This window comes from Phoxinus phoxinus (assembly GCF_949152265.1).
Source record: "Phoxinus phoxinus genome assembly, chromosome: 2".
NCBI classification, from domain to species: domain Eukaryota; kingdom Metazoa; phylum Chordata; class Actinopteri; order Cypriniformes; family Leuciscidae; genus Phoxinus; species Phoxinus phoxinus.
In genome coordinates this window covers 39,014,435-39,038,812 of record NC_136877.1, presented here as the reverse complement: position 1 = coordinate 39,038,812, position 24,378 = coordinate 39,014,435, and the positions used below count along the sequence as shown (strand labels likewise).

Here is a 24,378-nt window from a genome sequence, read left to right as displayed (position 1 = left end):
TTTGCTTAGGGCCCCCAGAAGTCTGGCACTGCATCAATCTTTTACATACTGTATCAGTAAAATATCAATCGGGCGGCCAAAGTATACTTTGGACTTTAGCCTAACTAATATAAAGTTTAAACATGTTTAAAGACAAGTAAACAGTCAGTAATAAAATAAGAACAAATAAACAAATTACAAGCGACAACACAAATAAATACAACAGCACATATTATTAATAAAAAATTAAGACTTTTAGGTAGGTCTAACAGTAGTACACTATATAAATAAATAAATTATTGATTAATCCCTATTAAAGCTATTAATCAGTCATATTAATCAGTCAAGAGCAGTGAATGAATCTCTTTTTCTTTTGAGTGCAGCAGGAATATTAGGCTGATGTCACTATCAGGTGCAGGTAGCATAAAAGCACCAAAATATATCATTTTGCATGCAAGCTACAGCTGTTTCACCTCCTCAGCGAGGTGACGAAGTCTCACGGTCCAGTCCTCAGCCTGCTCCAGCACCGCACTCAGCTCGGTCTCTGGTCCGTGTTTGAGCGCCAGTGCCGTCTGCACGATCTGCTGCATGTTAATCTTGCGCAGATTCCTCAGAGCTTTATCCAGTGGAGTCACACAGGGCCATTTATCCACCTCGGGGAGCTCCTCACTACAGCACATACACACACAAGAACACTTTAGTCGCTCATAGTGAGTGCGGTACAGCTTTACAAAACACTTGAGAGCACATCTGCACCTGCAGTCGGCTATGACATCATCAAGCAGCTGGACAACCCTCTCTTCCACTTCCTGCTCGTCACTTCTTGCTTTGAGCTCCAGCTGTACCTGCTCTAGGTTTGATTCCTATTATGATAAACGTATTAGGAAATACAATTAGAACTGATTGTGCTTTGATATATTTTGATGTGTTGACCGAAGAAACACATAAAGTAACACATAGTTGACCTCACCAGTCGGTCAACTATGCTGAGCAGCATGTTCAGGGCCTCTATGCGAGGGCCGATATCTTCCCACTCTGAAGACAAGACCACCACAGGTTTCACATTTCCCCATGGCAGATAGTAGTAATGGCAGCCTAAATAACAACGTAAAACAGTGAAAGTGATGTTAGATACTTGAGTATCACTCATTGGCTTATAGGTAATACGATCCTTCTAAATATTAATATAAAATTAAATGTTACTGGGCAGTTCATGTAACATGAAGCTTCAATCCTACTACTTTGTTTTTTAAAATACTTAAAACTGTTTTTTTTTTTTTTTTTCACAAAATCACATAGGGCTCTGCATTTTTCCTTCTACTGCACTATCGGTCAAATGTTTAGACTGTAAAATTAGTAAAATGTTTTAATGTTTTACAAAGAAGTCTCTTTTGCTCATCAAGGCTGCTTTTATTTGTAAATAAAACAGTAACTTAAAACAGTAACTTAAAATAACAGTTTTCTCTTTTAATATATTGTATAATGTAATTTATTCCTGTTATGGCGAAGTTGAATTTTCAGCATCACATGATCCTTCAGAAATCATTCTAAAATACTGATTTGGTGCTCAAGAATCATTTCTTATTATTAGCAAAAAACAGTTGTGCTGCTTCATATTTTGTGCACACCGTGATACTTTTTTTTTTTACAGGATTCTTTGATGATTAGAAAGATCAAAATATATTTTTTTCTTTTGTAATGTTACAAATGTAGTAAATGTCTTTACTGTCACTTTTTCTTCAAAAGAAATTAATAGTTTTATTTTCAGCAAGGGTGCATTAAATTGATAATGCACTCTTGCTGAATAAAACTATTAATTTCTTTCGAAGAAATGGCACATACTGTACATACACACATATATACACACACACACACACACACACACACACACACACACACACACACACACACACACATGCGTATTATATTTATATATAATATTTAAATTTAACGCAGAAAAAAAACATGGTGTTTCTATTAAAGGAAGAACAAATGCCACAAGAATCCACTTCAAAGTGGAATAGCAGTATGGACATTTCATGTGGGGCATTCCAAAATGTATGGTTGATCTAAACATTTCGAGTCTAAATCATTAGGTGGTTTCTCACCATCAAACACAGCCCTGCTGAACTGAGTGGTGGAGGGCAGAGGCAGACAGGTGTTGTCGAACTTGTTGCCGTAGTTACCAATACTGACTTCAAACTGAATCGCATCATCCACATCCTGAAGAAGAGTGGCTGAGTAGAATGCAGCAAAGAGGGAGAACTTCCTCTTCCGCATAAATTTCTGTGCGACACAACACAACTGTGGTCTTTCACGGATATTAAATGATGCATTCCTGTGTCGAATGATCTCATGTCTGATGCTAAACCCAGGAGGAATAACTGTGACCTCACCTCTACCACCAGCAGGTCATCAGGGTGTATGTCTTCAATCTTTTGCTCCACCTGATCAGACAGCTTCGTAATGAGTTCTAACAGCACACGTCCTCGATAGGCCACACCCTCTCCCTATGTCAAAAAATTACAGTAAGTAATATTAATAATGCATATTGTTATAGTGTCCATAATGTTTCGGATAATGCAGAATGAGCCATTCTGTACTGTAATGTCAATGTGTCATGCAAAGAAAAGTGATTAATTCAAACTATAGTCTCACATGGTCAGATTTATAGTCTATTGTCTCAAATGTACTTTATAATCAAACTATCATAACTATAATTTGAATTACCTCATCTGTCGACATGATGCCTGTGAATTGCAGAGCTTGTACAAACATATCCACATCGCTATGATCAAATGCTTTCTTACCTGCTGTTTTCTCACCGCTGTCATTTTTGTTGTGTGTGTGTTTATTTTTTGTTATTGAGGGGAAAGCGTGCACATATTTACATATTAATTTAAACGTCACTCTCAGCAGCGTGGATGATGTCTGGATGTTCTTTGACAGTATATTGCTACAAAAGGTATTTCCTACATATTTTTAGTTCTAAGCAAAAAAAAAATGCATTCGCATGCATCTAACGTAATCGCAAACGTTCATATAAAACAGAACATAGGTCAAAATAGTTTTTTTTTATTAATTTGGTGCTATTATGCACAGCTGAGTACAAACTTGTGTTTACTATATGTGCGTCACATTTTACAAACAAGCTTTAAGAAACTCTGCAAAAGTATAATTTTATTTATATATATATATATATATATCTCACCTTTCCCAGGTTTAGTGCCTCATGTGGGTCCGAGAAGGCTGTGAACTCTCTAGGGCTCCCATACATGTTGACAAAGCAGGGGCCAAAGGTCGGAAGAAAGCCTATATTGTCATCAACTTGTTGATATAAAAGAGCAAGAATTAGACACACAGCAGTAACCTCTAGCTTTAGTAGCAGTAAAAATAAATTGCAAATTGCAAACGTGTTGACACATTCAATGGCACATACATTTGCCATTTAGTCAACACACCTTATCTAAAGACTAGCTGAATAAAGCTATAGACAACTTATAAACTACAAGCACTATATCCCAACAAAAAGCTAAATCTGACATAGCCATTGGTGTGATCTACAGGAAGGGTAGCACAGATTTTTGAGATCAGAGAGACACACATACTGGTGCTGTGGAAGGTCCTGAGAAGGAACTCATCTGAGTGCAGAGAGAAATAAAAGTTGAGACAAAATAAGGATAGATGAAGTGAGTATTGCAGGCCGAGCAGCCGATGCCATGCAAACGGACTCATGCACGAGGCTTTATTATTCATATCTGTACCAGACGTAGAGTTAAATTTGCACACCAAACTCACTCTATGCAACACACAAAACATCACAACCAACTGCTAACATACTGAAACCAATTTCAGTTACACTAAAATATACTACAATCACTTGCAAATGCAACCAAATGCAACAATACTACCATTTTGATCTGTCATACCTCATTCGCAATAGCATAGATGTCAAAGTTTTTAAAAAGTAGCTAAAAAATAGTCGTTTGTCATCTTTGTCTCTAATTCAGAGTAAAACATAATTTTAACACAACACTCCCCCAAAATGCAGTGTTAATTTCATTCTCGAGTTTCAAATCACTGCCAATTCATTACTTACATGATGACAATACAAAGTGATACAAAATCAAGGCAACAAATCAGCTACTGTAGCAAACAACAAGTAGTGTTTTCCTTACTACAACACTGGAACCAACACATTACTCCAAAAATGTGATGTCCCTCAACATTGACAAATGCACCTAAAGGTGAATAATATTTTATTTTGATGATACGTTACTAACACCTACTAGATAAATAGAGTAGACAGACACTACAAATACATTTCTTGATGCTGTTTGACTTGCCAAAGAGTGTGGCAAACAGCACTGCTGTCTGAGTAACTCAACATGTCAACCAATGTGAGTTTTGGGAAGGACTGATTGTAACAAGCTCTTGCACTGGGAATTGACAAGATGTACTATTTTGCAGCAGGTATATCTGATGTTGTTAGTTGTGCAGAATTAATACACCTAATACACACCAATTGACAACCACTGATATAAAGAAAACAAAGCAAAGCAAATTGCAAAGCAAGACAATGAGCCTCTAGATTTGCCACTGCACTTAACAAAAGCCTTCAATCAAACTGTATTTTGAGAAGTAATTCGTACACAACAAAACACTGCCTACCCTCAATATCTCCTCCAGGGGCTGAGATTTTGGACATACATAAGTGTGTAGTGCCAATAACGTCATTGTGGCTAGCGCGATCCCTGCGAGAATGAGAATGGGAAGGTATGTAAGATCACAGATTTTCATCATAAATAAAGCGATCCATATTAACATAATGGTGGTTGGTCTATTTATTTATATAGCTAAATAAAACAACTGTCACTGTACACATTTTTTTAAAGACAACACCATTTAAAACAATAAAATAACATAAAAAGACATTTAGAAACAGAAAACACAAGCTCAAATAGACTCATAGTATGAGCCTTCTCTAAACAGGTATGTTTTGAGTTTTGTTTTAAACAAATTCTGTATCGATTACCCTACAAGTAAGTTTTAGACACATGAAAGAAAAATGTATCTCACCAATCTAAAATGCGTATCCTCATCTTCTCACACATGGATGGAAACTGGATTGAAAAACAGACTGTTAATAAATCTGTTGAAGGACTTGTTAGATTGTTCTGTGAGTGTATGTAATTTACCCTGATGGGCAAAGTGAGGCTCTGGTTCCACTGAGGGTTGGCGTTTTTCTCCAGAATCTTACTACTCATCTAGAAATAGAAAAATATAATATCGGTACCTCTTGAGCAAATTATTAATCCTATAAAGCATGACATATAAAATAATAGTCCAAAAAATAATATCATATCTGATACATTAGGCTTTTATGGCTCATATAATATGAGGTTTAATCAGAGGCCCAAACTGAGCAAAAATATGCAATATTTATCCAATCATTTAAATCAATGAGATCTTTATAACAGTATATGTAGCAGACTTTTTACATAAAATGCACTTAAATTAAATATAGGTCTCACTCTATATCTGACAATAATATATCATAGTAAGATGATATTTAAATGCTTAGTTTTATGATCAAAGCCAGAGCCAAACATATAATGCAGTGCAATGTAATACAATGACAATGAAAGATGTACAAATAAACATTCCTCAAAAGCCTGATCTGTCATATTTGATAGTCACATTTCAACAAGATTTTTCTAAATAAAAAAGATATATGCATCATCAAGTAAACCACCGTTGCTTTAGTCCAGTAAATGTTCATCGTGAAATATTACTAACAATAAAAAATGTATTCCTACGTTTACTTCATAAAACAAGCACAAAGACTTATGTATCTCAACCTGAATGGAGACATTTTTAGAATTATACTAAAATGCCTTTTACTTGCTTAAAAGTAAGATGACAGAAGGCACGTAGTAGATTCTGAACAACAGGTATTTCAGCATTTGATCATTTTGATAATTTAGAAATTTGAATATCAAATATGATACGGTGAGTGTTATAGGCTTTATACCTCATGGTTCAACTAGTTACAAAGACAGAAGTACCGTTTTTCCTGCAAAGTTGACCTCCACCAATGGATCCACCAGGTTCTTACGATTGGTTTCAAAACCAAGGAAGTGTTTGACATCGTCTATAAGAGCATCATCCACTGTCAAAGGAGAAGAGCAGATCAACAGAAGCAAACAGAAAAGGCACACACCTACACACAGTCGTGTTTGATACTCACTCTGAGGCAGATCATCTGCCCTGTAAACTCTGACAGTAAACGAGGCTCCCCTCAGGGTAAGACCAGCTGGTCTCAACAGGTTCCCCTCTATATCCTCTTTTTCTTCCAGACCCTCTTTCTTATCCATCTAACACACAGAATTGATGTTTTCAAAAGAATGAGAGAAAAATATACAATAAGGTTCAATTTGTTAACATGTTGCTGCTGCTGCTGAATCATGCTCGATCTCTCTCTCTCTCACTTACCGGAGGTTCATCACCTGCAGCCAGCACACACATGCTGACCTTCAAATAACCTCTGGCCCCTGCAGAAAGATCATCAGGGTCTGACAGCAACAACCATTTCCTGAGAATAGCATGTCCTGTTCAGTGGATTAGAAAGAAAAAAAACTGTTAAATATAAAACATAAAGCATTTTAGCTTCAATTTTAGGGGCAACAAGCTTAATTGACCCTTCGCAGGGAGCTTGATTGACAGGTGATCTGACCAATCATACTTCGCCATCCGCCATTTTGTCCGACAAAGCAGTCAGGAGAGTTAGTAGATTAACATGGGAGGATTTGAACTTGAGTGTACTGACGCCTTTCCGCGGTTAAAACAACATTCCTTCTTATGTTCATTAATGTTTATTTGATGCTATAAATGAACTAGAAGGAAGAGATGATCGGTTCACGAGCAGCTTTAACTGAGGCTCTAAAGCGATCTGACAAACACATGAAAGAGCCACAAAATGGTATTTTTGTTTAAATTACTTTAAAAAAATTACTAAATTTTAAAGGTGAGACTTTGTTTAATATGTTTAATATCAAAAGTAACCGAAAAGTAACCTGGTCTGTCCTGTCTGTCAGCACGATGTCAGTGTCCTCTCTGCTCCGCAATGTATTTTTCACTGCGTGAGAACACGGTGTGGCGTGAGAGCGGCGTAGCTTGTCAGACATAGCGACAGTAACTAAGGGGGGCGGGTCTTTGCGAACGGTCAATTGAGTCTAAAACAACTAACATGTCCAGAGGTTTGTTTGTTCTGAGACACAATCAAAACGGTGCTTTGGAGAAGAGCAATTAACATCACATTATGACTATGTGGTACTTACGGTGTTCATTATGCACCATGCCAACATCCAGCTGAAAGAGAAAACACAAAACCAGCACTATTATTAGCTAAGCCTGAAAATGATAGATCTAAGAAAAAACATGCATGTGACCAGTAAAGAAAATCAAAATAAAGATATCCTGGAACTCACTGGAAATGAGAAGAAACCACTAAATGAAGACAGTGATTAACAAGAGAAGTACAGAGGGAAGAAAAATAAGAAATAAGAGCAAATCTACCTTGAATTCTCCAATAACATAGTCTTTCCGTAGTGACTTGGAGTCAAATACCTTTGGACGGACATAGACAAGATAACTACAGGTTTTTGTTCAATGACACAACAACGACATTAATAATGATAATAATATAACTTACGGATAAAAATATAGGTTCATCAAAAAGATCTGAAGGTTTCTCGTAGAAGTTTAGAAAGAAAGTCTGAAAGGAAAGAATATATGCGTATAATTACATCTGAGCATTTACTCAATTATTTACATAATTTTTATTCCCAGAGTGATAAAACAGGGGGGGGGGAAATAGTTACCTCATCAAAAAATGGATTATTGCCCTTCTTGATGCGTGTTCTCTTCGTCTGTCCTCCAACTGTGACCTTGACAACTGGTTTAATGTTGACACCAGGGAGCTGCCTTCCCTCAATAATGCGCACCCGTACCTAAAATTAACATTCAATAAATAAATGTTTCTGGACTTTTGAAATCAAAACAACTCAAATATATCAGCTAACGATTGAATTATCACATAGGAAATTAAAGCACTTTTTTAACTTATAAATATCTTTGAATTATGTGAAACAAAATCTTACATTTTTAAATATCTTTGGATAAAACCTTTGCTAAATGCTTAAATTGGTGGTTCACGGCTGGTTTTGTAAGTTTACATCAAATGGTGACAACACAGTATCATAACTGTTCATGATACAAAAGTAAACAAAACATCCTTAAAATTAGAATTTTATTATAATTTAATAATAATCATTATCCATATTATAGTTAATTAATACTTAGTATTAATAATAAAATGTCATGTTAAATGTCACATTTTATTAATAATAAAATGTCCATGTTGGAATCTGCCTAATTCAGCAGGCCTCAACCAATGGAAAATTAATTTTACTATAAATTGTTTAGTTAGTTGAATTTTATTGTTTTTATTTAGCCTTTTTCTCCACAAATCTTTCATTTGAGTTGAGAACTACTGGCTTAGATTGTAAAAAAATAAAATAAAAATTGTCCTGTCAAAATTTTCAAAATCTAAATTAAACTCTTTATTATCCTTGGATGAGATCTATTCTACAATCCAACTTTTATGAATATATTGTCTTGCCGTGAGCAAATAAACAAGTTCACAGCCAAAATAATTTTTCTACTTATTTCACAGTACTTTATATTACCACAAGGTGGCCCTATTTTCAAAGCAGAAGCCCAGTGAGAACATGACAATTGCAAGAGTAGACAGTGATTGTCATGTGAGTGATACAGATACATACTTTAATTAGGGAGTCCATTCTGCACTGAGCAATAAGAAAACACTATTAATCGGATTTTTACAATTTATAGACAAAAAGTCATTTTTGTTGTTAGCATATGCTAAAAAAAATATACCAAAGAAAAAATGTATTTGAAGATTATGAAGGTGGCATATTTTCAGACTAGCCACACATGACAAAGCAAATTGTGGATTCATAGACACACACAGAGATGCACACCAAAACAAAGATACACACCTGGAGGTCCTGGGGTTTGTCAGACACAGAGGATTTGTTTCCCTGGCGTTTCTTTTTCTTAAGTCCGTGGTTAAAGTTTGGTGGAGCCTTCTTGGGTGGTGCTGTAGGGGCCCCGATGTCCTGCCCCTGTGGCCCTGGTGTAGGTTCAGGCTCCTCAACCACCTCCATCATCAACATGCTCTCAGTGTCATCCTCGCCCAGAGTGTCCAATGAGAAAACTACAGTCATATACACAAGTCAAATTAATCACATTACACAAATATGTCATAATGACGCAGCCCTTAGTAAACAAATATTAGTGAAATCAAATCTAGGCAATGAAACTTTTGCATCCTCTAACAACAGTACATGTGTGTATGAATGGGACCTACTGTGTATATTATGTTAGTAGACTGACCTGTAACTGTGTCCAGCTCCACTGGGTTGTGCTGGGCCTCTGGGTGTGGAGGAGGCAGGAAGATGGGCACCATCCCTGGAGGAGGGGTGTAGGAAACCTGCAGGGTTACTGTGGCCTGGCAGAGGGAACACAGATTGAAGATATTTTGACACTTCTCAGAAAGACTGAAGAAAAGAGTACAATGTCTGCAATGATGCAACAACAAATGTGCAACAAACATCTGTTTCCAAGAAACAGATAGATGATAGATGTAATACTACAGGCACTAATCTGCACTACCATACAAAAGTTTGGGATCAGTAAGATTTCTTTATAAAAATAAAAATAAACTTTTATTCAGCAAGGATGAATTAAAGTGGAGTCCCCTCCATTATTCCCTGTTCTGGTTTCTCGGCATCACAGAGAGCCACTTCGTTTAATAAGCAGGCTGATCTGAGAATTGTAGTGGAAACTCTCCTGCTGGGCCAGTCCCCACATGCCTCCCACTCCTCACACACATCGCGAGCTGTCGAGCTTCCCGATAAGTCTGCGGGTCCATCTCATGGTGTCTCATTTGAAGCTCCAGCGAAGGATGATATGTCAATCGCTGCATCAGAGGGCGAACTTAAGTCCTCTTGGGATGAAGAGTCAGCAGTGCTGCCCCCTTCTGGGAGAATGGTGCAGGTTGAGTCAGACCCAGAGTTGCCATGCGGACCCAGAGTTGCCATGCGGACCCAGAGTTGCCATGCGGACCCAGAGTTGCCATGCGGACCCAGAATTGCCATGCCGCTGCGAGCTTCAGGCTTGAGTGGAACCCTCCACCCTGCCCTGAATGTTGCGGTTGGATGATTGTTTTGGCCCTCAACGCTCAACCTCGCTGCCCGCCGTATGTGCGTCTGTAGTTCCACTGATGCCACTGGCACTGAGTTTGGGGGCCTGGCTAGTGCTGCCCAGCCCAGCCCATCTCATTTGCACATTCGGAAGATGAGACTTGGCTATGCAATTCAGTTCGCCTGGCGACCCCCAGGTTCAGCGGCATCCTGTTTACCTCATTGGCAAACAAAGACCCCCCTGTACCGCGTGCGGAGATTGCGTATGCAATAGAGCAGGTGCCTCCAGCCGAGATAGAGTCTGGGTTTTTACAGCCCGTACTTCATCGTACCCAAGAAAGTTGTGGGTTACGGCCGATCTTGGATCTGCGAGTCTTGAACCGGGCCTTTCATAAGATCCCGTTCACCCCCAAGATTGGTTTGCAGCGACTGACCTAAAGGACGCGTACTTCAATGCTTTGATTTTGCCTTGACACAGACCGTTCCTACGGTTTGCTTCCGAGGGTCTGGCATACCAGTACAAGGTCCTCCCTTTTGGTGGAGGGTGCCCTTGCCCTGTTTAGGGAAGTGGGCATCCGTATTCAGAACTATCTCGACAACTGGCTCATTCTAGCACACTCTCAAGATCTGTTGTGCGAGAACAGGAATCTGGTGCTCAAGCACCTCAGCAGTTTGGAGCTTCGGGTCAACTGGGAAAAGAGCAAGCTCTCCCCTATGCAGAATATCTCTTTTCTCGGCATGGAGTTGGATTTGGTTAACATGACAGCCATCTCACTCAGTCGGTGCTGAGCTGCCTGAACTCATTCAGGGGCAGAACAGCTTTTCCACTGAAACAGTTTCAAAGACTCCTGGGGCATATGGCATCCGCAGCCACTGTAATGCCACTCGGATTGTTGAGATCGCTTCAGCTCGGCTGAGTACCGAGATGGGCATGGGCATTGTTCATTATTTTGTAGCATTTTGGATCTGTTTTGGGAGGGGTGGGAAAGAAAAGCTACATGATGGAGTTGTTTTTGAGATAAGGCCGGCGTCAGGGTGATACCTTATAATGTACTTTCCTGTGATTATTTCCGGTTTCAGCTATTTAAAGAGCACACGGATGCAAAGGAGCTAAGAAAACCAACTCCACCTTTCCCTCTCCTTCGTTCTCTATCACCCAACGTCAAACTACACGCATAAATAACCACACAATTCCAGGAAGTGGCACTCTGTTGTGTAAGAAATAGCCTTCAAAATGTCTTTCTTAAATGATATGTGGGACAGGGTTGGCATGAATTTGAGATTCAAGTGAGGTACAGACTGTGGTAGACATGAAGGTGGGATACTGCTACCAACAATGAAGGTCCAGGCTTCATGTAGTTCCATCATTCAATGTAAATGTAAACATGTTAGACAATGTAAAATGAAATGTGAAGACAAACAGAGAAACACACCCCAGTGCTGTTCCTTTTGGTGTCTACTAGGGACACAGTGAAAGTAGCAGCCAGGTTTGGAGAGTTGAGCACATCTCGAAGAGCTACTCGACACTCCCCCAGAAACCTGTGAAGATACACAAAAGGTCATTTTAAAAACTGGCATGCTATTAAAGATGAGGATTAACAATCTGATGCCAAGAAATAAACACACACACACACACACACACACACACACACACATTACTAGAGCTAAAACAATTGTGACATGACAAATCATCTGACCCTGAATGACAGATTTTTCATTGTCTGGACAGCTTTTCTAAAAATTGCTGTTCTTCTGTTGCTTTCTGAGGCTCAGATAAGCTTTAAAAGGAAAGAGAAGACATGACAAACCGCCCTGACTCACTTCCTGTGGGCATTCCCTTCAATCCAATTGGCTTTTCCTTCCTTTTCTTTTCCTCCTCTCCTATTACTTTATTCCATCATTAAAGTGACAATATTTCACCCAAAATTCGGTTATGCTGATATAGTATTCACTGACCCTATTTCCATCTCTATTATGTATTTGTGAGTAAGTATTTACTGAGTGTGCAGTATATCATATTCACATGACATTTTGAGACAAAGTCTATGAACAGTTAATACATTTTCCTAGGTCTAACATTTGTAAACATTGAGAGTTAAAAGACAAAACTGAATATCAGGTCTAATTATGTAAAAAGATGCTTTAAATGAATCAAAAGTGACAGTTATGTTATAAAAAAAATCCATTTCAAATGAATGTAGTTCTTTTTAATTTTCTATTCATCCAAGGATGCTAAAGGAAAATGTTGCACGGTTTCCACAAAAAAAATTAAGCAGCACAACTGTTTTCAACAATGAAAATGTTTCTTGAGCACACAATCAGAACAGTAAAAAGATTTCTGAAATGTGTAACCAATTTTGCGTAGCATTCACAGGGTGAAACTACATTTTTAAATAAATAAAAAATGAAAAGGTCCTGCACATTATCAGTACTTGCACACGTATCAAAATAGCTTTATTAACAACATTTCGGTTCCATGACCTTCATCAGGCATATGAAATAAAATAAAGTAAAATAGAAAATAATATTTCACAAAATGACTGGTTATTGCCTTGGTGAGAATAAGTTATATTGCTTAGAAACTTAATTTAAGTGTCAGAGTGGGATTCTGTAATAGATCAAAGACTGTGTAATGTAATATAGATACTAACAGGATAATATACTGTAGATAATGCCTATGATTTTAAAAACCTTAGCCACTCATTAGGGTGGCATTCAATACCTTTACAGATGTACAAAGTGGTCTAAAATCAGATTTAGTAAGTTCTATATCAGCCTAATGTCATGGTATTAGATACAGAAAAAGGATATGGGAACGCACAACATATTGCGTGGCTGTTTACCACATTCCACACTTATACCACTAGTCATTTAAACAATGGCACATTCCATAAATTCTACAGCTCTCCCAACTGAATTGTTAAGCAATTGTTTTATGTCGGCAGAGAAGTGGCTTTTGCATATTAGTACACTCTTAGATTCTCACGAACACAAAGTAAAAAGATAGAAAATGAGAGAGAGAGAGAAAGACCTTACCTATTCCTGCCCATTTTCTCATGGTCCTTGACAACAACATGAAGCTCTGCTGCAGAATCTAAAGGAACTCCCTTCAAGTCCCACTCAAAGCCCTGGAAGAAAGAAAAGGGAATGATGAAAAAGGAACAGAATGACGACCTGGAAAGCATTTATAAAGCTCATTACGGTAACAACAAATATTAGTGGTTCATTGATATTAGTCAATTAGATATAAGAATCAATTAACCAACCTCGTTCCAGACAGGACTGACATTATTTTTGATGATTTTGGTCTTCTTTTTTGTTCCTACAAAAACATGAAAAAAGGAAACGTACAGTTGTTGTGTTTGTGAGTTTTTCATGAGATATACACTACCGTTTAAAAGTTTCAAAATAAAGATTTAAACAACTATTTGATCAGGAAAACATCTTTTCAGATAGGGCATATGAGGACAGTCTATCTGACGTAATTTTTTGCAGTGGCTGGCCTCCAATAAATCCGTGATGAAACCGTTTCAGTGAGAGGAAGATGGACAATGGGTACTAACTTCCACCTGACAAATACAGATGAAAGATTTCCACAGGAACACAGATTAGGCTTGACATTGAGCCTGAATTGGTGTAGGACATCTAATAGTTGATCTAATGAGCAGACACACATTGTCAGTGTGTTTTAAGACCTCTTGCTACATTAGAGCTACAGTAGTCACATGCACAAACAAGTAGGCTACCAATAATATGGCATATCCATTGTATCCATACAAATCACCACTGGTCAGTCACGCTATAAAGTGTTTTAGGAAAGAGCTCTGTTTATCTTCCTGTTTTGATCGTAGATGCCAAGAGGTGTGAATAAAGCAAAAACAAGGTCCTTTGGAAGATATGAACTCAGTTGCATTCATTGTAGGAAAACCCTCTTTGCCTTCCTGAAATAGACCTAGAGCCAGAAGAGGACAACAAAAGATTGAGGGAAAAAAGCAAACACTGGCATGCTATGACATCCTCGACCAGAATGTGATGGAAACTGGTTGGAATGTTCTTAACCATCTGACCCTCAAAGTCTTGGGCTTTATTTGATGTGTATTTCAAAAACATATCCGATACTAGTCAATGGGTGGATACAATCTGAGAAATAGACAGGAAACCATACCTTTGAGAAGTACGAGTTAAAAATAACAAGACTGAGATGCTGGAGTTTCAGGCCCAGTCTAAATACATTTATTCAGTTAGTGTTAATATTGTCAAAAGAACCAGTTCTTCGGTACCAAGTCAATACTTAAATTTGAAAAACTGTTGTCAATGTCATCAGTGTTAATACCAGTTAAACTTTTACTAACTTGTTCAAAGCCGTCACTTTTTTGACTGGGTCAGCCTTGATTATGATGCATATTTGTCAGTCACGCGTTTATTTGTACTATATTTCAAGTTTTGGTGTATAATTCCATTGCTCTTTTCTCTTCTCTTTTCAAAATGTATGTGTGATGCGTCAATTTAAAATACCTATTAAGTAATTACAGATATCTTAAACAGTATTAAGACTAGTCAAAACATATTTAGAGATTTCTCAAATTTTATTTCTTGTTTGTTGAGCGTATGAACTAGGGCTATCCGTTAAACGCGTTATTAACGGCGTTAACGCAAACCCATTTTAACGGCGTCAATTTTTGTATCGCGAGATTAACGCCTAGCAAACTTTGTATTTTTTTTCACATGCTTTTGCAACAACTAGTAACGTTATTAAAACTACAACACCACACCGGATCTAGCTAGACCAGAAACAAAACAACAGGCACGCCCCACACATTTGTTTGGGCTTGCGATGCGAACCGGCCAAAGAGTGGACGAGAAGCGCAGCGCCGAGCCGCGTCTAGGACAACTCGTATCGCACATCGGACGCGCACTTTCTCAGTTTATGGCCAGCAATAAAAACGCCGAATGGCGCCGCCGGTGTGTGTACACTCATAGAGAATAATGTGTTCGAATTTTAAATACGAGGCGCTGCGCTTCTCGTCCGGTGTGCGACCCTCTTTAACGTTACGTTTTGAGTGGATGAATGATGAGCGCGAGACGCCGAAATGGATGCCAATAAGATTCTGAATGGAAAGTTTACTTTTAAAAAGTTGCGAAATGGTTCAATTGACAAGACCAACGTGATCTGTGTGTTTTGTCATTGTGAACTGAGCTATCATCGCAGCACGTCCAGTCTGAAAAATCACTTGATGGTCAAGCACACACACAGCTGATGCGTTTCTACGCCCACTCGTCAATATCAGTAACGTTACCTCGTCAGTATTTCTTTCACCCTTTTATTGATGGACAGTGTTACATTGTGTGAGAGATTATTTGCTCCAAGTGAGAATGTTAGTGTGAAATTGAACACAGTATCCCAATGTTGTTTTCAATAAAAAACATTTGCACAAAGCAAGCCGATCCACTTTTCCATGTTGAGGAGCATTAAAATGAGAAAATATAATGGGACAAAAAGAAATCAAGAGACATTTAGAATAGATAAAAATATGCGATTAATCGCGAGTTAACTACGACATTCATGTGATTAATCGCGATTAAATATTTTAATCGTTTGACAGCCCTAGTATGAACGCAATGGCCAATCGACTGGTTTTGTAGTCCAGGGTCACATTTAGTCTGCTAACCAATGCCACTCCTACACCAAGGTGTCGAAGTAGCCAGAGCAACTTTTCTCTATTTACGGATATGAGAAACCATCCCGTTAGGTCTAAAATATAAACACTTTGTAACGAGGTATGTTGTTATGGGAAGAAGGAGGCGGGAATCAGCAAACATTCACAGACCCTCGCGGACGACTGCTGGCCACACAAAACAGAAACAAAACATATCATAAGTCCAAGTCTGTTCCTCTCTCGATCCCCAGGGTCGTCGCTCCTCCTTTTATGCTTCCGCTCCTCCGTGAGAGATACGAGACCGGTGCGTTGCGCACGGGTCGCTCATTATCAATCACGCCACCGGCCTCGCGCCGTCCTCCCACGGCCCTCGACCTCGTCGTGCTCGCCACACACTTATATTGGGCTTATCATCGTAAATCGGGTTGAGACAAAAACACGTTTTGGAAGAAGGATTGATGATGTATTCACATTTAAATTTGGTTAATTTTGAACAAAAAAGTTACATAGTGTACCTTTAAGTTAGTCATAATCTGTTTGTTTTTTTAAAGTCTGAATAGATCCGTGCATTGTGTCTTGGAGTGTATTGAGCAAGACCTGCCACTTGCTCTTTACCTGGAATTTGTTTTTCTTTTTATTACTTCTTTTTTTATATATATATTTTTAAAGCCATTTTTAATGATTTAAATGATATTTAAAGGCTACATGCTAATGTTTTAATGTATAATTTACTTTTGAATGGCATTTATAAATCAAACATTTTCATTTAATTCATATTTTTAATTTTCAAACAATTAAAAGAATAGTTACAATAGAGTTAAGGTACCCAAATTGGTACAGAGAACTGTACCATTTTAGTGGTATTGGTACTGTGGTATTGTGGCAACAAGTGGTATTGTTGGTATTGTGACAACACTAGTTTGTATTAAACACAATATAGATATCATCTCTAGATGCAGAAGATTCTGATACCATTTCAGCACTGCCAATAGTCTACATTTCTCTGTACAAAGTCTTATTCTGTATCTCTCTCTCTCTCTCTCTCTCTCTCTCTCTCTCTCTCTCTCTCTCTCTCTCTCTCTCTCTCTCTCTCTCTCTTGTGCAGTCATTGTTGCTTACTCAGAGCTCAAACTAAGGACGCTGGGCAGTTGGACCGGGAGGATGATTTGCTTCTGTGATGTCTATAAATGGATGATGGTATTTGATACCGTGCCTGAGGATAAAAACACTTACTGCAGCTACTTTTATGTCTTCCATCCCCCTCACCCTAACATTCACATAGACCGGAAGACACACTGTATACACAAACAAATAATTAAGAAAAGACAAGATTGTTCTGATTACAATGCAATCAGACCAGTTAGTAAATTGGCAGCAGTCTGAAACTCAAACCTAAAGATGCATATCTATAGAATTATTAGAACAACGTGAATGGAAAAACAAATAATAAAAAAGGTTGTGTGACCGCGAATGTGTTACAACCACAAGCCCTAAAGTACTAATTGTTCAACTCAGAATAAAGCCAGAACACCTTATTTTCCTTCAATTGTTTGGTGTCATTGTTTATAGAGTGGATAACGTGACTCAGTATCTGTTTCTGACAGAATGAGGGGGAAGCCATTACATCACATGACAAAGAGGTGGAAAAAGAGATGACCCTCACTAATGATACAGAGAGGAAGTTCTCAAGCTATGGCATAAAGTGCACGGAAAAGGGGGTTTAACAAAATTTTTATAAATAAAATGAACAAAAAATTAATAAAGTAACAAGAGAATGGAATGAACAAACAAACAAACAAATTAACAAATCAGAGTTAAAGAGTTAGTTCACAAAAAAAATGTAATTCTCCCATTAATTGCTCACCCTAATGTCATTCCAAATCCATAAGACATTTGTTTATCTTCCGAACACAAATGAAGATATTTTTAATGAAATCTGAGTTTTCTGTCCCTCAGTTGACAGCAACTACCACTTTCAAGCCCCAGAAAGGTAGTAAAGACATGATCATCATTGAAGAAATCGATATGACTGCAGTAGTTTAACCTCAGTTATCAAGCAACGTGAATGCTTTGTTTGCGCAACAAATAACAACAGTTTACTACTTATTTACTAAATATTTATCTGCAACGTGTTCACGAGAGCACCACGACACGTGTAGTTGCATAGGCTGTCAATGGAGGAACAGAAAGCTCTCAGTTTTCCTTGATATTGCCGAAAACTGTTTCCGAAGATAATAATCACCAATGATCTGCTAAATAACACAGGCAGGAACTGCATTGTTTCTCTGAGCATCCTGCAAAAGCATATCAGAAAATAATAGAATGAAGTCATACTCAAAACAAAACCTCAACTTTATATTTATTAACTTAATTATACTCGTATGATTTTGTTGTTTTGGAATAATTGAGAATCAAATGGGATCACGATATAAGAAAGAAAGTGAAGAAAGGATTTTGTTGCTATGGCAACTCGGAATACAAAAAACACTTCAAGCTCATCAATCCCACACACTCACAAACGCATGTTCCTGTACATCCCTGTGCTGGAACAGGAAGCATGGAACAATGAGAGGAACTGCCACTCAGTTTGCGAGGTAGTCTAAAACCAGTTGCCGTCACATTCATTCATTCATTCAAAACAAGAACTTATCCAATGATTAACAGAGCTCAGATCTATCCAGAAATCTTTAAGAATATCTAGCATTCTCCAGTGATATACAGTAATAGCGTCACTCTGCTATTGACTGTAACAATCTATTGATCTATCTAGAGTAAAGTTATCAAAACATTTGTCAAATATTTGTCAGAGATCTGATATCTCTACCTCTCAACAAATGTCAGAATGACCTGTCAAAAAGGTCCTTCTAACTCTAACATGCAATTATTGAATCATTCATTGTGTAAAATAGTCATATTTTTAGTAAAGGGGAACACTTTCTGTTCTGCTCTCCTGTTTCTTTTCCAGTTTGAAATTACAATTCCTGATAATTTTCCATGAGCATCCACAATTAGCATCCATCAACCCAAAAGTCTCAAAGACCGAAATCTGAAGATCTTACTTTTTCATCCACTCAAAAAGCCTGTCTGTCATATTTTTGGTGTCAATTCTTACCTCTGAATGTGATGCTAGCAAGTGGGTCGCTATGCCTCTCCCCCTTTTCTATATTTCTCAGGTTGGTCGCCCTCTGTAGCAAACACCTCAACATGATGCCTTGATGCCCAAACTCTCCAATAAGAAACAGGCCAAACTAGCATCCGACCAAGAGGGACAGATCCCGGCAGGACCCCCGCAAAGGTTTCTCTGAAGATAAACGCGTCCTGTGATCTTTAGGTCCAAAGCTGAAGATGAGCGTGATGTCCAGAATGGAATGTATCAGAGGTTGTGAAAAGCCCACCACTATCCTGAGAAAATCTATTTCTGCCTGCGTCTTTGATAACGCGTCTGAATTGATAAATGAGTTTCACAATCTTCCCTTCCAAGCACTTCTTACGTGTGTACACAGACACTGTCATGTAGGAACTTAGCGTACTCTGGACCACACTTTCCTCTCCAGTGACCCTGCCCATAACTCAAGAGGAAATTTAAACATTTCCTGCTGCTTGTTCTTCTCTCTCCTTATCTACATTTTCTCTCTTACTATATTACTTTTACTCGTATATAGAAACCTTAAAGAATATAAAATCTTTATAAAATGCAGTGAACAACATTTTGTAACAATTAGTGTAAGCAGAGGTATTTTGGGATTTAATGTAACCTGTAGAGCCTACATCGATATACTAAAACCCACTCATTTAGGCACTTGCGCACATCAGTTTAGCATAGAGAGTTATTATGTCAGTCTGTTATACTTCAAGAGTTTCTATGGTCTCGTTGTAGGCTTGATACTGGTTATCTGACATTTCCAGTCGAGGAGCACCACCTACTGCCATGACTCAGTTACTGAAGCCTGAATCCTCATCTCCCTGAATCCTAAAGCTCGTTTTGTTGTTATGTTAAAATACTTTCAACTATCCTTAATATATAGAGACAACTAGAAGTTGATTAGCTGAAAAAGCAGAACACTTTGGCCCTAAATATAGAGCCTCTTAACCAGCCTGACACAGCAAAAGTGGCTCAGCCAATTGCTTGAGTCTGGGGAGTGACTGTCCATTTGACCGACCAATCGCAGATGGAGGGAATGTTCACGAAAGTGAAGTTTTATTTTTGCAAAACATTTTGGTTATGCTAGCCTACACTTTAACATTTAGCTTAGATAAACCATCCAACAAAAAATGGATTGAGATGTTATGCTAAAGTTACACAAAGGTGGCACTTCTGAAGTGGCATTTACATCTTTCCACAGACTTTGTAATGCTGCTCAGAGGTGGAATTAATGCATTTACACAGCAAAAACAGTTTACTTTCATAATAGACATTGAGATGGGTCAGAGAAAGCATAATTTAGTCTGACATTGCAACTTTACACTGAATTTTGAGCAGGCATAGACCAGCCTTAACTTGGCTGTGTATATACATATGAATGAATTACAGGAGATTTAATCAAAACATGGGCCATTAGTATCTAGATTTCTGTATTTGAATTGATATATCTTCCAAAACCTCAGCAATAAAAGACGCAGTAACAAAACAGCATGGATAAAATCAGTCAAACGAACACACTCTCATTATAGTTTAAGTTATTCTAAAACACACCACTGAATGGATGAAATGGAAATCTAATATGGTGGTTTACAGTAGCACTTTAACCTAGCCATCTCTGATTGTGCCCGCTGGTATATGATTGCCTCATGACTACAACAACGACAAGCCTTCTATTGAGCAAACAAGCTGCATTCTCCAAGAAACACAGAGGGTATAACCCCTTAGGAGGAATGAACTCCTACTCGTGTCTGTGAGGGGGGAGATAAACAACATTTGGTGCTCAAGAAACATTCTTATAATTATTTATCAATGTTGAAAACAGCTGTGCTGCCAAATATTTTTGAGGAAACCATATTGCAGTTTTTCATTATCGTCTTTACTGTCACTTTTGATCAATTTAATGCATGCTTGCTAAAAAAAAAAGTTTTTGTCTTAATATTAAATGGTATCATCTCAATATATTTACAAAAAAATAGAAAAAAATCACAGAAACCAACGTCCAGAACACCTGGCTGACACAAAAGGAGCCTCTCTGGCCCATTTCATGAATTATGGGCCCTAAAAGCTTTTAACGTAAAGCAAACAGGAGCCCCACATTGAACCAAACTGTGATGACATAGCATCTCTTAGAAACACAGAGCAGCTCTGCAGCACTCATTCAGGCACACATATTCCAAGTGCAACAGGACACCCATAAACATACACGAGAGAGAGAGAGAGAGAGAGAGAGACTGCAACTGCTTTTCCAATAATAGCCCGCTTGATGGAATGTCGAAAGTAGGAAGACTGACAACAAGGCAGTGAAAGAGAATGATTGTGATTGTGCAGAAAAGAAAGTGCCAGTCTAAGCAAACTCCCTACAACATATTTGATGTAAAACCCATCCTCATTTACCCTGGTCTGGCTCCTACCTTCATAAGTGACGGTGCAGTAGGCATCGCTAATGTCCTCATCATGCGTCAGCACATTCTCTGCGCACAGGATAAACACACGCAGCATTACAGCAGGATCCGCTACTAGTAACACTTGTGAGTTACAGTACAGCGCACTGTGGTCCCGCACAGAGATGGACCACTGGGGGTGTGTCAGGATCCTAAATAAGTCCCCAAAGAATCAATTTCACTCCAAGACTAGAAAATGAAAATAGATGAAGAGAGTAGAGAGAGAAAGAAAGAAAAGCTCTGCTACAAACTGTGCAGAGGACAGCAGTCTGATGGGACTGTGGCTGGTGTAGTTGCTGCCCCTCTTCCTGGCAGCTTGCACACACTCACACACACTGGCTTTAATGCCCCCGAGTCTGACTCATACACACTCTGTCCTTTCAATCACAGACTGCAGCTCCTCTTAAAGGCACAGGATGCTTTTGGTCAGCACCTGTTAAAGCAACTGTGACTCAAAAGTTTTGGGAAGTTCACTTCCCCTGCTGTCTATGTCTCAAGTAAACCTCTCCTTTAGAAAACAACGGAGATCTCATTATAAATAGATTTTAACATTAATACCAATGCCATTAGGCCATTACTTTATTGTTCACTATACAAAATATTGATGAGGTTGTATACTTAAAATGTAAGTCATGCAAGCAAAAATGGTTTGACAGTGCCAATGGCCAAAAAACATCTACCCAAAAGTTTGCCATTTTCCTGACACTATTAAGAATGTGTGATTCCAATTTAAATGATTGAGTTTGAGTATATTAACATTTCTTACAAACACGAAGCCATCCATCCATTCTCCAAACCGCTTGTCCTCTGTAGGGCCATGGGAAACATTAAGACAATATTTCTAAGACAATGCTACATTAGTGTAGCGACTCAGTCTTAAAGTTATTTAGCATTCATTTTTATTATTTTAAAAGCATTAAATAGCGCTGGTCAATGTCCTATAGAATACCTGGGGTTATGGCTATGTACTGTACATTGTAAGAGAAATATATTTTCTTATGTGTATTCGATCAATGCCACTGCTTATACATGATCAATTTAATCTTACACGAGTTAGATAGGTTTCCTTACGTAACTATTAAATCATGAACAGATATAATGTGTTTTTGACACATGTGTGTGTAAAACAGTATTTTTATTGTATGTATTGAAAATAGATTTTCTACCTTTATAGTTTATTAAGATATGCTTCTAACAGAGGGATTAGGGAAGGAGGACTAAAGTAATGGTTTCAAAAAAAAGTGTTAACTGTTTAAGAAAGTAAGGGGACGAACTGAAGGTTAATTGTCGCTGCCCAACCGAGTTTATGGCATACATGTAAGGGTTAGATTTGACTGATAAGTATGGAGATGTTGTAAGTTATCTGAGGCCTTTCATTTAAATACTTATCAGTTCAAATGTACCCCTTACATGTACAGTATGCCATTACCCCTGTTGGTCAGTGATCTGCTTGAAACCTTCAGTTCAACTATTGAGCACAGGCCCCCTCAATTCCATCACACTCTTGGTAGAAGACTCAAGATATTGTCCTTTTTATCTCTTTTCTCTTTCTCTCCCTCTCTGATGTTACAAGTTTGATATACGCTGTGAGAAGCAACTTGCGAATAATGGCTCTTTCTGCAGTCAAGGTCAGTAGGCCTGGGGAGAGTCTAGGGAATCAGATAAAATGTATTTAATGTCAGGTGGACATATTATGGAATGTTGAGGAAGACCAATGTGGATGAAGATGAACCGGAAAGTGTACATCTATGATAAAAGGAAGTAGTAGGCCTTATGATAATCTCTTAATTTTTTTATCAGATAATTTTTGTCTTTGTTCAATGAAAAATGAATATGTGTGATTTTACTGAATAAATACTCTGTTTTGCTTTTTTTGTAAACCATACAAGGTTCTGGCATCTTGTGTGTTCGGTATCCGCTCTTTTTGACCCAAGAAATATTGCAGTGAATCTTAACTAAACCACCGTCAACAGAGGCATTGCGTTTTGTATTGGAAGGCTGCTTAGAGCGCTTTCTTAAAGTCGGCATGAAACTGAAGTTGTGATAGTGTCCTCTTCCCTATTGTGAGGTACTGTATATCCATGTGAAACGGCTTCTCGAACAAGATAAAATGTAGGGCAGAACTTGATTTTGGTCATTGGGAATTGATTGGATCGTTATTTTGTTATGGTTTGCTATTGCTGTGATGTCATGTGAGTGACAGGTTGTCCCGCCCTCACACCAGTAAACGCATCATCAGAAGAGAAGAGATGATGAGAAGAGGGATTCTGATTTTGATTAAAGACTACATGGACACATGAATTAAAAAAATAATGATTTGCATCGATAAACCATTTACAATAAATACTCCAATACTCAAAATAAGTCAATTTTGATTTCATGGTGACTTTTAAGTGTTTCCAAATCCTCTTATTTTAAGCATTTTGGGCTCATTTGTTTTTGGCTTATAAAACGATCAAGTTCATGGAGTTAAAGTGGGCAGGTGTGGGTTGGGATATTTTAGTCTTGTTTTCAGTACAAAGCATTTGGATTTATTTCTATTTATTATGGGCTTGTTCGCTGTTTTGTCTAGCAAGATCTCTTTCCCTCTTTCCCTGTGTTTTTATTGCAGCGTACCACATACAGAAAAGACAAACAATATCTGCATGTTTAAATACGTAATTACCAAGTGACCATTTTTAAAATGCGGTTGTAACTATCAGAATGTTTCGTGAGTTAATTTGGTTTTAGACTGCTGGTGTCACTCTCGTAAATGACACAATAGTGTACGGGATTAAGCACTAAAAGGTGAATTGACAACCGAATTTACCAACGGTAAATTGTGGCCTATAAGGATTTAGACTGTGATAGGGCCTATACTTTTTATAGAC

The 24,378-nt window shown here is 38.1% G+C and overlaps 1 protein-coding gene across 12 annotated transcripts in view; it reads right to left on the bottom strand.

Moving 5' to 3' along the window:
* dysf (dysferlin, limb girdle muscular dystrophy 2B (autosomal recessive)) overlaps window positions 1–21,827 on the bottom strand; it is a 76,390-nt gene extending 54,563 nt beyond the window's left edge. For 6 of the 12 annotated variants that reach the window (XM_079605183.1, XM_079605190.1, XM_079605187.1 and 3 more), the window contains exons 1-23: window positions 19,038–19,423; window positions 13,535–13,590; window positions 13,305–13,396; window positions 11,702–11,807; window positions 9,460–9,574; window positions 9,063–9,280; window positions 7,863–7,991; window positions 7,694–7,756; window positions 7,558–7,608; window positions 7,320–7,350; window positions 6,475–6,590; window positions 6,230–6,356; window positions 6,048–6,151; window positions 5,178–5,246; window positions 5,059–5,102; window positions 4,651–4,733; window positions 3,588–3,620; window positions 3,191–3,306; window positions 2,376–2,489; window positions 2,088–2,265; window positions 950–1,074; window positions 736–842; window positions 453–648 (exon numbers count right to left, since the gene is read on the bottom strand). In XM_079605183.1, coding sequence (XP_079461309.1) covers window positions 453–648; window positions 736–842; window positions 950–1,074; window positions 2,088–2,265; window positions 2,376–2,489; window positions 3,191–3,306; window positions 3,588–3,620; window positions 4,651–4,733; window positions 5,059–5,102; window positions 5,178–5,246; window positions 6,048–6,151; window positions 6,230–6,356; window positions 6,475–6,590; window positions 7,320–7,350; window positions 7,558–7,608; window positions 7,694–7,756; window positions 7,863–7,991; window positions 9,063–9,280; window positions 9,460–9,574; window positions 11,702–11,807; window positions 13,305–13,396; window positions 13,535–13,590; window positions 19,038–19,131 — 2,367 coding nt within the window. In that variant the 5' untranslated portion in view covers window positions 19,132–19,423. Of the gene's footprint in view, window positions 1–452; window positions 649–735; window positions 843–949; window positions 1,075–2,087; window positions 2,266–2,375; window positions 2,490–3,190; window positions 3,307–3,587; window positions 3,621–4,650; window positions 4,734–5,058; window positions 5,103–5,177; window positions 5,247–6,047; window positions 6,152–6,229; window positions 6,357–6,474; window positions 6,591–7,319; window positions 7,351–7,557; window positions 7,609–7,693; window positions 7,757–7,862; window positions 7,992–9,062; window positions 9,281–9,459; window positions 9,575–11,701; window positions 11,808–13,304; window positions 13,397–13,534; window positions 13,591–19,037; window positions 19,424–21,478 lie in introns of those variants that run through there. The other 6 variants (XM_079605188.1, XM_079605185.1, XM_079605186.1 and 3 more) reach the window with 2 other exon arrangements.
* Window positions 21,828–24,378: the final 2,551 nt, after the last annotated feature.